This window comes from Biomphalaria glabrata, chromosome 5 (genome assembly GCF_947242115.1).
Source record: "Biomphalaria glabrata chromosome 5, xgBioGlab47.1, whole genome shotgun sequence".
NCBI lineage: Eukaryota > Metazoa > Mollusca > Gastropoda > Planorbidae > Biomphalaria > Biomphalaria glabrata.
Window position 1 is genome coordinate 34,860,967 of NC_074715.1, and position 14,451 is coordinate 34,875,417.

Consider the following 14,451-nt stretch of genomic DNA (forward strand, 5'->3'; position numbering starts at 1 on the left):
CGAAGTTAGCTACCAACTTGTTCAACTTTACGCTTTTTTTTTTTTGTTTCAGTTTTCCCAACGACTTTGAAGTTGTAAAGAGTCAACAAGATGAGGCGGAATGGCTAAATAAGTGAAGGATCAAAATGCTCAACGATGTGTGTGTGTGTGTGTGTGTGTGTGTGTGTGTGTATATATATATATATATAACCTTCCTAGGGTACCAGAAGAAGAAGTAGAAGATCAAAAACTTATTTTTAAAGGTCTGTTCTTTCAGACTTCACATTTAATTTTCAGAGGTTCCGTAAAAAGATTTCTACTTTAATGTCATTAGTTTCCTGACTAACCCAGATGGCTTGCTTGAATAGTAGCTCCATGAAAAGAAAGGTCAACTTGGAAAGTAACAAAATAGAAATATTACGAGGCAACGAGGAGCATCAAATAAAAAAGTATTTTACAAAACAATTAAAGAATGTTTTAATCTCAAGAAAGTCTTCAATGTGGTATGAGCTTGAAACGTTAAAGGTCTTCTCTAGTTGAAGAACTACCTGGATTGATATCATAAACCATTTGTTGACCTACTGTACTAAACAAAGGTATCCTTCAAGTCTCCTAGACTTTTAACAAAAATAATCTGAAACATTTTGATAAGTCTTTTTTTTTTTAGTTGCGTGTTCATTTAATCGTCGTGACATTAATTAGATAAAACAATTCAACTTTTTTTTTCTTTCAACCTTCTTATCTGGCCCTTTTATCTATTATTAGCTGTTGTGACCAGAAACCAATCAAAATGTTACATTTAATGTCGTTCCCTAGTATAATTATTTATTGAAATTTCATTGGCTATTGGTGTGATCTATCGTTTAAATTTAGAATTTTTGGGGCTTATATAAGTATAGCCCGATTGGTAACATCTCGGTCCAGTAGGGCCGGCAAGAGATAGCGATAGCTCGGGTAAAAAGTTGGTTTCCGTTGGTCTAGATTTTAAACGCACTAGATCTAGGTTTTGAGGATACGCTAAACTATTGCTGGTCCGACTAATTTCATTTCTAGTTGCAGTTATTTTTTGAAAAAAAAAATGTTTCGTTTGGTGCATACATAATGAGTATACTATGTTATGTTTATCAATTCTAGAGTTGCATGCATTCAGAACTGACGAGACGGCTTTGAACTATACAAGTTGTAACTAGATCTAACAGCTAAATAAACAAAATAATTGGTGCATATTTTAATGGCTCACATTGACTCCAGATAAACTTAAGACACGGTGTCTTATTGGCCAGGTTTATTTTTCTGCGACTATCGCAGCACAAGGAACGATAATTAAGAAGTAACCATTAACGAGCAGTGCTTCTCCCTGATATCGTTTGCTGTCATTTTACCAGAGAGTACCTAAACAAGGGCACTAACTCACTCGCAAGGGGCGACTTCTATCGGGCGATGAGACATCTCAGACACAGAAATCTGGCGTTTGTCTTGATACGCCTTTATCGTATTATACCAGTCACTGTAAAGTAGTATAAAGGAAAGGGCGGGGGGCCGATGGAGAGTAGGAGTGTTCATATTAAGATTCAAGTCTTGAGCCATACGCATGTCTCAGGGCAAAACAAGCGACTTGCCAAGTTTGCGGTTGCTATTTCCTCTCCTGTATTCTCTATAAGAACTAGGCCAATCAATTAGTAACAGACATTCATGCCACCCTCTAAAAATGTGTTGTCCGGACACCTGCCTGTAGGACTTTTAGCTTCTAGTGCATTTATAATAGTGACTGAACAGCTGAGACAATAGTCACTTCTGGTAAACATTACACAACAAACTTGTTTACTGTTCGTTTATTTCGTGGATATGTAAACTATCGATTCTTGGAGTTCACCTGTTCATTTGTTGTGTTCTGAAAACAAGTCATTGGAAACCCGTGTTTTAATTAGATGTTCATAATCACTTTGGTGACATTACACATATTTTCATTACGGAAAACAAAATGCCATTTCTGAAAGACAATTAGTATTAAAATAATTTCTGAAGTTCAATCAATTACTGGCCAATCAATAACGAAGATCTATTCTGAAGTCTAAAACCTTATCACTCAATAACATTTCAGAAAATTGACTAATTTTATGAAGAAATTGTTTCATCAACAGTATGCAAGTATTCTACCTCATGTAGTAATGGTTCACACTGAGTGAAATTGTTGAGGATTGAGTTGCCCTAAAATAGTGTATTAGATTTCTGCGATCAAGTCATATATAGATTACACATGATTAACAAGCAAATAAAAGACAACCGAATTTTGGCCATGCAAACCTTGACATCAGACATTTCAAACAGTTTCAATAAAGCACAAAATTGTTGTCCACTCCTAAACATGGGTCAGTTTAGTCAATACGGGGCCGAGTGGCACCGTGAACATGTTGATGGAATATCCAATGATGATTCTCACATCCAAATGTTACGTCAAAACTGTCTAGGTCGCAGGGATTCGACCCGTTCCAGAATCAGACGTCCAATGAATGCATTCATGGTTTGGGCCAAAGTCGAGAGAAAACGTCTAGCCGGAGAAAATCCTGACATTCACAATGCGGAACTCAGTAAAATATTAGGTGAGTCATGGCAAATCTTAGTCGCCTTTATTAGCATAGGTAGTTAATATACTAATCAATTCATGCACAAATTGTAAGACAAATGTCTTTCAGGATAATAAAGATTATTAGTAGTAGTAGGTAGTAGTAGCAGTACGAACGTAATTTATGCTTCGCCATTATATATTAAGAAAACCCAAAATAACTTTCGGTATTTAAATAAAAATATGGTTTGTAGGGTGGTATTTTGATGTGTGTAGGGTAAGATTATGAGACTAGTAGAAATAGATGTTAAGGGGGGAAAAATACAGCTATGGCCCTCTATAGATCTACTCTTCATAACATTAGATCCTAACAAGAGACTGCAATAAGAAAATAATATGACAAGTACCACTTTTATTAAACTTTTGTTATGGCTACATTTCAAATAAAACATTCTTTCATTGTTCATTGTCCTGACAGTTGTTGAGTTTACTTGTTTTCCAAGAATAAGCGCTCTTGGAAAACATGTATTAAATTTAAAGAATCTATTTCAATTAAATTCTATCTTGAATCTTGAAATAAATACAGTTATTCTAATATCCTATTTTTAAATTGACACTGGTGTGAATACAATTAACGCTAAAATGTATTTATGAAAAAGATTCTTTTTCTTTCACTTCATTGAAAATCCACATTATAATATCCTTCAAGGTCATTTTCTTTTTTTTTACTTTTGTAAATAACAAATGAATTTTCGTTGAAATGTCTTTCTTCTTAATGCCTTTCTATTTGATCTTCTTTGTTCTTTTTTTGTCTGATAGAAACCTCTTTACAAATCTTAGGAAACTGTTATATTTTGAGTTTGATTAATTATGAGAATGAAGGGAAATACTGTATTAGCAAGGGATATAGATGCATGACGCATAGGTCGTAATCATCTTTTTTTTTTAAGTAACGTCTGTATTTTATAAGATAAGATAAAATATAAGAAGTTTGTGTTAAAATATAATGTTGAAATTATTTTTTTTAAATAAGAATTCAGCTCCTGTTCAGGTGTTTACTTTGTAATAATGTATACGTATATAATGTTTTCAAGACCTATAAAAAGTAAATCATTATTTAAATATACTTTGTTTTAAAATGTATCTCCTTTCGAGAGTGCAAGTATATGCGTTGATTGTCCAGTCTTGTATTCTCATATGCAACCATTAGAAGAGTACATTGTGGGTGAAATAGGAGGGGGGGGTATCTACTTAATCAAAACGGAATGATTACTCTGTGGGCGATGACATCAAATCCATGATCTTATTTGAACTTTGAATACTAGAGGTCATAAACCTTTGACATTTTACATTTGCATTTTATTTTTAATTCCAGACGACCTACCAAAATTTTTCTTTATCTGTACAACTAAATAGAAAAGAGAAAAAAAAAATTGGATTTAGAGGGGAAATAGACTTATCAATACAGCGTAATAGTGTATGTGTTATTATTATAATATTATAATATTATATATGTGCAGAGATGCTTTTTTAATATTTAAACGTTCTCTTTTATATTAAACTAATTAATAACCCATTGAAATCAGCACCTATGCAGTAACTTACAGCCTTGGGTGGCTGAGTGGTAAAGCACTTGGCTTCCGAATCCTAGTTAAGACTGGGATTTTTAATTTTGGGATCTTTAGTGTGCCTCTGAGTCCCAATAGCTGGGGAAAAGTAAAGCCGGTTGGTCGTTGTGCTGGCCACATGAAATCCTCGTTAAACGTGGGCCTCAAAAACATCATCTGCTCTATAGATCCGATGTACAAAATATTGATACGCGAAGTTTTGTCTGTCAGCACTGTAGAATCAAATGTCTAATGTTTAGTTGTTACAATAAGCCTTTAATATGGCGTCCTTGACTTGTCTATTTGTTTGTAATCTCTCCCGATCGTCCTTTTTTAAACTTACGTTTTTCACATTTCTTCACATCGTTTTGTCTTCTTTTTCTATGAATTGTTTTGCTCAACCCAGAACTCAAACGGGAGCTTAAAAATCGATTTTTTCCTACATGCCGAAAAAAACTATAAATAATTGAGTTTCTTGCGTATCCGGTGTAGAAAATAGAGAAAGTTTTGATAAGCTAGGTTTTTAAAAGGTAACGGAGAATTCATGCATGGCGGAAAAACTATAAATAGCTTTGCATTTTGGTGTATCCGGTGTAGAAAATAAAGGAAGTGTTGATAGGCTTTGTTTTTTAAAAGGTAACGGAGAATTCATGCATAAAGGAAGAGTTGATAGGCTTTGTTTTTTAAAAGGTAACGGAGAATTCATGCATAAAGGAAGAGTTGATAGGCTTTGTTTTTTAAAAGGTAACGGAGAATTCATGCATAAAGGAAGTGTTGATAGGCTTTGTTTTTTTAAAGGTATATGAGAATTTTTGTGCACATTTTAGCACTGCAGAATGAAATGTTCTAAGCTCTTTAATTGTAGCACAAAATAAATTAAATATGGAAGAAGCATTAGACTTTCAGTCTATGACGTAAACCTTATTTTAAAAAAACTAATGAGCGACTAACCTAATAAAGGTTATTGGATCAACTTCTGGGCATAGAGTATTGCTTCAGTTATAGCTCAATTCTTTTTGTTATTTAGGTCTAGATGGCATCGATGAATTCTTGACATTGTTAAGTTTATCGAGAAAATCGTTAATATATAAAAAGCAGATTATTGTGATTAACCTTTTGTGTGAAAATTCCCAAAATGACACGCATGATTTGAGAAGATCATAACTTTTGTTACAAGGCTTATATCAAATCTATCTGTCTGTCTGGTAAAAAGTTTTTAAACGTTATTTCTCCACACCCAAACTCGGATCAAGTTGAAATTTCGCACAATTATTTCTTGTACCTGACAAAAAAAATAAATAAATTATTAGTTCATTAACTGTTGGTACTTAATTTTCTGGTATCGAACAAGGGACGAAATTGTTCTTGACAAGTGTGGTGGTATAAGTTAAATTAATCCATTCGTGGAGGCTTGAGCTCTCGAGTTCGAATTCAAGTTGTACACATTTTTAAAAAATCCATTAAAAAAGCGATCACGATAACATTCACACAGATACGCTCTTCTCTCCCCACCCTCTTTTCCCTACTGGTTCTGATATGTGAAAGCTAAAACTATGAAGATGTGCAAAATAAAAACTATTGCTCGAAATATTTCTAATCGCATAGATTTATTGTTACTAGTCTAGATCTATTACAAATTTAATTACATGACTGATCGGAGACTAATCCAAACTAATTAATACAATTACACTGAATATAAGCTTTTTTTTTTGAAAGTATTTGTTCAACCAACACAGAAACTTTCTCCCAGATACTCCCCCCCCCCCCTCTTTTTCCCAACTGATCGACACAAGGGATTGGACCATAGCAACGAGCAGACTAAAAACATGAAATTGCGTAAAACAAAAATAATTGGTACAAATATTTTCAATGGCACAGATTTATTATTTTTATTCTAGGTCCATTACAATTAAATTAATCATTAATTATATGATTGATTCGAAATAATTTATACAATTACACGTAATAAAAGTTTTGTTTAAAAAAATACTTTGACATTAATGGTTCATTACAGGATTCAGGATTTCCTAATAGGAAGAGAACACACTGTAATATCCTAATAAATGGCTCGGGTCAACACCAATAATAGTAAACTCGGATCAGTCTTAGGTCCACTGTTTCTAATTTACATAAATGATCTACCAAATTCCATTAGTTCAGGAACAAAAGTCAGATTATTTGCAATCATCGCATAATATATAGAACAATAAAAACAACACAAGATACTGAAATTTTACAAAAAGAAATAGAAGAATTACAGAAATTGGAATCAAATTTGAGCATGTCTTTCCACCCAGAAAAATGCCAGCTATTAAGAGTAACAAAAAAACTAAAACAAATAAAAACTATTTACTTTATTCTTGGTAAACCAGTCACACAGACTAAAAACTCAAAATATCTAGGTGTAATAATAAATGTATAGTATTCTTAAAACATCAAGCAAGACGTTAGGGTTTAATAAAAAAAAAACTACAAATCAAACAAGAACATAAAACTAAAATGCTATTTAACTTTAGCTAGGCCAATATTAGAATATGCATCCTCTGTTTGGGATCCCTCCAAGAAAACATAAAGAAACTAGAACAAATAATAAAAAAATAGAGCAGTGAGATTCATAACAAACGAATATTTCAATTTGATTAGAGTAACATCATTAGTAAAATCACTAAACCCAGAGACACTCCAGGAGAGAAGAATAAAAAATAAAGTAGCTATAGTACATAAAACACTAAACCTTAATTTACAAATAGAAAAGCAGAACTTAATGAAATACTCAGAAAGACACAATGATAGAGGCACATTTCTTATTCCGTATGCTAGAACAAATTCGTACAACTGCTCCTTCTTCCCTAGTTCCATTAGAGAATGGAATGAGTTGCCTGAATCAGCCAGGATGACCAACGACTTAGCAGAGTTTAAAAGTCATTGATTAACAAGCATAACTAGATTGACACATGAAATGAGTAGGACGTAATTATCTTCTTTTTTTTTTCAAGTAACGGTCTTATATATATAAGATAAGAAGATAAGCAAATAAAGGTATTTTTTTATACTTATGATTTGTCTTTTGTATTGTGGCGATGTACAATAATACTAATGACGATATCTTCTAATCCAAAGATTAAGATTAAGTGCAGTGTTTCACATGACTACGCAAACCATTTGCGACCTGCTTATGTTTTCACATCTGATGCATACTAAATTGAATGGTGTTCAGTAAATAAATATACAGCAAATAATAATAATAATAATAACAAAATATTACAAAATTAAAACTTGTACAGTAAGAATAATGTGTCAAAGCAGTCTAAGTTCAAAGTGTCACAACCTGGCAAAATCGTTTGATTGGTGAAAACTAAGTAAACAATGATAAAATTGAATAAGTTTAACGCAAACGGACCGAAAAAAAAAATAACTTGATCTGATCAAATTAGATTAATCGTCAAAACAAAAAAAAAATGTTACATGTGTCCAACTAAAGAAAATAAAAATTATAGTGACTTATATTTTCGCTAAACATTTTCAGACACTAAATTGACATAACACTAAATTGACATAAATGATGAATTCCAGGTTACTAGCACAGAAAGTTTGTTTGTCAAGATTTAATTATTTGTTTGTATCAAGTGTCAATTTAGTCAATGATTGGGTTGATTTTTCTAGTCCCAAATCCCTTAAATCAAAAAAACAAAATGGTTATTCCCGACAGAGCAAATTCTTTTTAGCTGTCTTCTCTAGACAAATTACAAAATCATCGTCATCATCATCATGTCCCTTAGCTTGCATCGTAGGGCTGCTGCGGTGGTTCGCGTAACTAAATCAGCTGTCCTTAGCAGATTATCAAGAGAGAGAAGGTCCAGTATTCACATTGTCCAGCCAACTTTTCTTTGGACGACTGGATCTCCCTCCACTATACCTTGAAGGATGATTGCCTCGTCGTTGTTTCTGTAGGACATTATCATAGGATTCACCACGTTTAGCGCCATATGGGACATTTTGATGTGTACTGAACAGAATAAGATATACCGTGAAAAATACTCAGACAACTGTTACAGTGAATACATTGCAAACAAATGAACTATCGATCTAGATTTTGATAAATCTTTTTTTTTCCTGTAACTCCAACTAGCAGCGAAGAGAGCAAGCAACACTCTCAAACATATGAATGTTTGAGATCCACTGTTTGTGTATCAAATGATTCAGTTATTCCCCTTTTGTGTACAAACCTATCATTTCTGGTTTTTCCCGCTAGGAGTTACATTATTATCTTTTGTACGATAAAAGCAGATGTTGAAGTACATGTCACATTTGTACATCGTTTCCTAGTCTTTCTGAAAAATGTCATAAAAATGATGTAGATCCTATATACTGTTGTAAAAAAATGTTTTAACTAAAATTAAAGTAAAAGTAAATAAAATCTATAGCATTGATGTCTTTATGACATATACTTTACTTACTAGAAAGACTCACTAGACAGACTTTTACTTACAAAACAGACAGCTATGCATATTTTTCAGTCACTTTCATACATCTCATTTATTTAACCAACTTCTTGTCTTGTATCCTGCTACTAAATCTATAACATAAAACCATTTTCAAAACAGTGTTTAATTTTTTAAAGATTTAAACACCTTCATTTAACAAGCGATTGCTAATTTCTAAAGAACTTCAATTGGCTTGTAATAAGTTAGTAAGACCAGAGAGCCGAATGCAGTAGGCGAGTAGATTACATTGTTGAGCTAGCCTAAGTAGAATAGACCAGTAGATTTGGCCCTACTTATGTTTTCAAAATGTTAATTTAAAAAAAATAAATTTATGGAACCATTTTAACTTTATAGTAAATGTCATAATATAAGGCTAGAATACACTAACAAACATTATATATATATTTCATGTTTGTGTAATTCTATTGGTCCTGTAAAATGCCTTCAAATATCCCCCCCCCCTTTTTTTCATTTTCGGCAAATAACCTTTGCACCTTTCATTAACTCCTTCAATCGACATGTTAACAACACACATCAACGGGTTTGTCACTAGGCTACATTTGTCTACAATAACATGGCTGCGCAGTCAAAACAAGGACATTTACTCTATCCAACTCCTTCTACATTGACTTTTCCTCTCCGTCACGTATGTGTGGCTTGACCATGCCTCCTGGCACTATATCGACAGTGATCCAAATATGTTTAGCATCACATTGGATGACTGCCTGGTCGTGTCTCGGACTGCTGTCAATATAGTCCAGAGTTTGAACTCAAGTGTCTTCCTTTGCTGTCCTGCTAGAAGTTTGGGCTAGTGCCTTGAGAGCATGGAAAGGGTTGCAGCAATCAGTCAACGACTTAGCCGCGAAGTCTCTGATTGACATTCATAACTAAATTAACCCATGGATACGCATATGACGTAATTATCTTCTCTTTTGTAGTGACACTGTAATTTATAAGATAAGATAAGTAGACTTAATAATCTTCATTTCTGAAGAAAAGCCCCAAACATGTAAAACAAAACATTTGGAACATCAAGGAGAAACTACAATCTATCATAGACAGTTTTTTTTTTATTCTGACAGAATTTCGAAGAATCGGTATAAAGAAACAATGTGATATATGAAGCAGTAGACAGACTCAACATCACATTTAGTTGCATACATTAGATCGGTTGAGTACTCAACATCACATTTAGTTGCATACATTAGATCGGTTGAGTACTCAACATCACATTTAGTTGCATACATTAGATCGGTTGAGTACTCAACATCACATTTAGTTGCATACATTAGATCGGTTGAGTACTCAACATCACATTTAGTTGCATACATTAGATCGGTTGAGTACTCAACATCACATTTAGTTGCATACATTAGATCGATTGAGTATCTCAGCAATCACTAAAGACGTTTTTGATAAGACATAGAGATCAACTAGAAATCTTAAAGACTGTCTTTCTCTAAATGTATAAGACTCTGCTAATCTAAATTTTCCAGACTCTTCCAAGTCTAAATTTGCAAGACACTGACTAGTCTAATGATAAAAATGATAATAATAACATGTCAATATGTCTTATCCAATACAATTCTAGGATCTTATAGTCTTTAGTCCTTTAAAAGGATCAAATTTGTCCCGAGTGACGTACACTCTTCTGTTGACGTCTTTTGCACAATTTGAACAGACCAATACTTGAAGTCTTGCTGAACTTGAGGATGATCTTATATTGATATTCATTTCAAACGTTCATCCTCCACTTCTTCGAATGTCTCTCACACTTCATTATCAGACCGTCCACACAACTGTCTTAATTTAACTTAATTTGACCTGTGTTCTATCTACTAGGAGGCACCAGGAGACTGAATTTTTAAGCTCAAAATACATTAAAAGCCTGGCGCCGACTAAAGTTGGCGAAGAAATTATTATTCTTTTTGGATTAAATCTAGCTGACAAGATATAAGAAAGGAACACTCTCTAACGACCTTTTATCCACATAAACTACCGTCCCAAATGTTCAAAATCCAGAAAGACAAGACTTGTACTTCACAGTCTGGACTCTACAACCAAATGAAACATTCAAGTCGTGACTAAAACAGATCGACTCACATAAAAATACGTCAATGTTTAAAGATCTAAACAAATAATAAATATTTGTTTGAATAGAAAAGTAGAAATAATGCAAATATAATAAGTAATCCTATACTAAATGGCAATCTGTGGACATCTAATCCTATACCCAATGGCAATCTGTGGACATCTAAGCCTATACCCAATGGCTATCTCAGGACATCTAATTCTATACCCAATGGCAATCTGTGGACATCTAAGCCTATACCCAATGGCAATCTGTGGACATCTAAGCCTATACCCAATGGCTATCTCAGGACATCTAATCCTATACCCAATGGCAATCTGTGGACATCTAATCCTATACCCAATGGCAATCTGTGGACATCTAAGCCTATACCCAATGGCAATCTGTGGACATCTAAGCCTATACCCAATGGCTATCTCAGGACATCTAAGCCTATACCCAATGGCAATCTGTGGACATCTAAGCCTATACCCAATGGCAATCTGTGGACATCTAAGCCTATACCCAATGGCAATCTGTGGACATCTAAGCCTATAAGCCCCTACCCCATAGAAATCTATGGAGATCTGGCTCCATATTGCTGCTGATGAACTGAGAGCAGAGGGCAGATATACGAACTTTTTTTAAAAAATCAAATAAGCATAGTTTCAGATTCCTATTAAAAATGTATATAATGACGTAGTATAGTATTCATAATATTATTGCGTTTGGGGGGGGGGGAGAGAGGATTAGAGGGCGGTGTAAATATTTTTTTAACTATCATTCAGTTAACAAGAGCGAAGCAATCTTTCCGTCTTGTGGCTACCAGCTTCATAAAGGAAGAATTGATTTTAAAAAATTAATTATGTTACTTGTTTAATTTACTTTAACCACATTTTATATTTTCATTGATCAAATAAATTGTATCTTTTTTTACCTCCGCAGGCAAGAGATGGAAAAGTTTACGCCCGGATCAAAAGCAACCTTTTGTGGAAGAAGCCGAAAGAATTCGTGTCCAACACACCCAAGACTATCCAGACTATAAGTATAGGCCAAGAAGGAGGAAACACAAGAAGAGGTGTGTTGCTCGAGCAGACGACTGTTTGACTAACTGCTCACCAGAGAATATTTTACCAACAGACTTGTCCTCGCCAGAGCTAACACGTTCACCACCATCGACGTTGTACAATCTATCATCACATCACGGAGATACTGAGGAGGTCAACAGTTTTACCTCCCCTTTCAGTGCTATAGCTTCCGTTTTAAACGGATCTAATTATGAGATCAGCATGTCTGGGAGCAAGATCCCGTTCATGTCAATGACTAACAATGAAACCGGAAGTCAAAATCAGGATGCGTCTTATTCCAATCTATTGAGAAAGATTTCAGCAGAAGTGAAAGACGTTGCGTTTTCATCATCAGCTATGCCAAATCAAACCCCAAGGTTGTTCACTTCAACAGATTATTCAACAGCCTTGAGCAATAAATTACCATGGCAACAGTTTCCAAGCAACGAACTTTGCACTGCATTCATGAATGATGATGATAATTCGTTTAGTCAGTTGAGCACTAAATCTTATGTTGATAACCTAAACCATGATCCTTCATCGGTAGAACAACTTGATCAAACCAACAATAGTGTAGAGAACCTTGACCGGGGAGAATTGCTCACAACCGCCGAGATTTACGAATTGGACCAATTTTTGGAGAAAACTTTAAACGATCCGCGTTTTTCCAGCCAACAAGAAATACAGGCTAATCATTGTGTGTACAACGAGGGAACTCGGTTCAGTTCACTGGATACAAAGAAAGACATTGAAGGCATGAAGGCTGAAGGCAGTGCCACAATTGTGGATGAAATACCTAATACTGCCAGAGTACTGGAATATAGTCTATCTCTTTTAGATAAATATCCAGGTGGAGTTGAGGCAGAAGAGAGTATTGCACCTAGCCATAAAGAAATTAATTCTGAATCATCGCCTTCTTATCAAGAGAGTAACTTCCGTCTGAATGGCTCCTTATACAATTATTTAGAAGGTGGGCGTTCATCAAACATCTTAGAAAGTGTCACTGCTGATTGCTATCATTTGGACTCGCATCGATTTAGAGCTTCTCACATTTCACCCAGTGATGGGTCTGCAAACATAGACTACTCGTTGTATACATATATGATTTCACTTGATAAACCAACTGAAAACACAGAAGAAACGTTTCTGACAGACCGGAAAGTTTCTTCCATTCAATGTCCAGATCAACGTCTCTATATACCACATCGCCCTAACAGTAGTCTGTCATTTGGGGATTGGGACATGCGAAGTGCTGATCCTCTAGGAATGCGATCTTACGAAATAACCAAACATTTAGACGTTTCTGATACAAATGGCTTAGCAGACGAAAGCTTTGCACCGCGTGAAATGACTTGGGCATCTCACAGTTCCGCGTATCCACCAGAAACAGCATTAAATGCATTCTCTTGCCTCACAGCTTGGAGGGGAGATCAACCTACTGAAAACAACTTCCTGCATCCCATGTGCACAGATTGGAACTTTCCAGCCTCTGTACCTTCAGACTTGTATTCACATGATAACAAATATTTATCCCGGATGTATAATTCCAATTCCCATTCAGGCGAAGGTCAAAGGTCAAGAGAAAACAGAACTTGCAGTTCTGTAATTGATTCGGAATTGGCGTACACTAGGTACAACCATCCATTGACCTTGAAAGGCATTGACACATCGCCAAATTTAACATCAGCCATGTTATAAATTTTCAGTTACTATTCTTTACCCAACGGCTAAGTTTCCAAATGAGACTCAAGAGAGCTAAGCATGAAAGGAATAATAAAATTTAAAAAAAAGGAAATTCATGTCTACATTCCCTGTGTATTCGAATGTTCTTATTTCTGCTCGCCCTCTCTTCTATTGCAAGTGTCAGTAACTTTCCAATTGTTCAACAAGTGTGTGAGGTTAAAAAATCAGGACAACTTCCTGTTAATAGATGATGGTGAACTATCTGGACGCTGTACTTTTCATCACAAGAAAGCCATTAAGCTTCTGTGCAATGTTGAGTCTAATGGCAGAAAATTAAAATTACTTTTTAAAAAATATTATAAATATAGGTTCAATTGCGGCTACTTCGTAGGCAAAAGTTGAATACTGTCTAATTACTAGCGTCTCACCAAAGCCATAGAAATATTGAGCATTTGTAGACAGAGTTCTTTAGTTTTACCACGACTTTGTTCAAACCTTGTCTTAAAATGCACAACATGTTCATTGACAAAGTGCTCATTATTTAATATGACTAAAAACTGAATAATTTCACAATGTCCAGCCACATAGGGCTGTAAATGAAGTCAATGTGTCACCCTTACTTTTAATGCCATTGTGACTATAAAAAGACAAAAAGTAGAACTATGGCCAAACTTTGATTTTCCCATTTGAAACAGTTGTTTATTGTACATCAAAATGAATGCTCACATGTTGACCCAGTTTATACCCTGTCTTCTACTATTGTATGAAACAAGTGCTCCCTATTGTATATACTGTTGAGAATATTGTAAGATGTGTTTTTGACTCCTCAAGGACTATTCAAACATGTTTTCACTTTTTCCAAAACATTAAAAGCGTTGCACTGATTATTTCCTCTTATTTACCCAACTGTTTGTAGAATTGTGTTTACCCAAAGCTTTGCAACACACATAATAGTAGATAATACATGGAAAATGCTAAGTTTTAGAATTCCAATAAA

General features: G+C 34.5%; 1 protein-coding gene across 1 annotated transcript; it reads left to right on the forward strand.

Moving 5' to 3' along the window:
* Positions 1–915: 915 nt before the first annotated feature.
* LOC106061108 (uncharacterized) lies at positions 916–14,341 on the forward strand. The gene is made up of 2 exons (XM_013219174.2): positions 916–2,579; positions 11,650–14,341. The coding sequence occupies exons 1-2, from the start codon at positions 2,237–2,239 to the stop codon at positions 13,467–13,469; spliced, it is 2,163 nt and encodes a 720-aa protein (XP_013074628.2). The 5' UTR covers positions 916–2,236; the 3' UTR covers positions 13,470–14,341.
* Positions 14,342–14,451: the final 110 nt, after the last annotated feature.

Excerpts from the sequence above, each read along its gene's own strand:
- LOC106061108 (XM_013219174.2), top strand. The coding sequence starts at position 2,237 with ATGATTAACAAGCAAATAAAAGACAACCGAATTTTGGCCATGCAAACC. Across the intron at positions 2,580-11,649 it reads GGAACTCAGTAAAATATTAG|GCAAGAGATGGAAAAGTTTA; the intron begins GTGAGTCATGGC and ends TTACCTCCGCAG.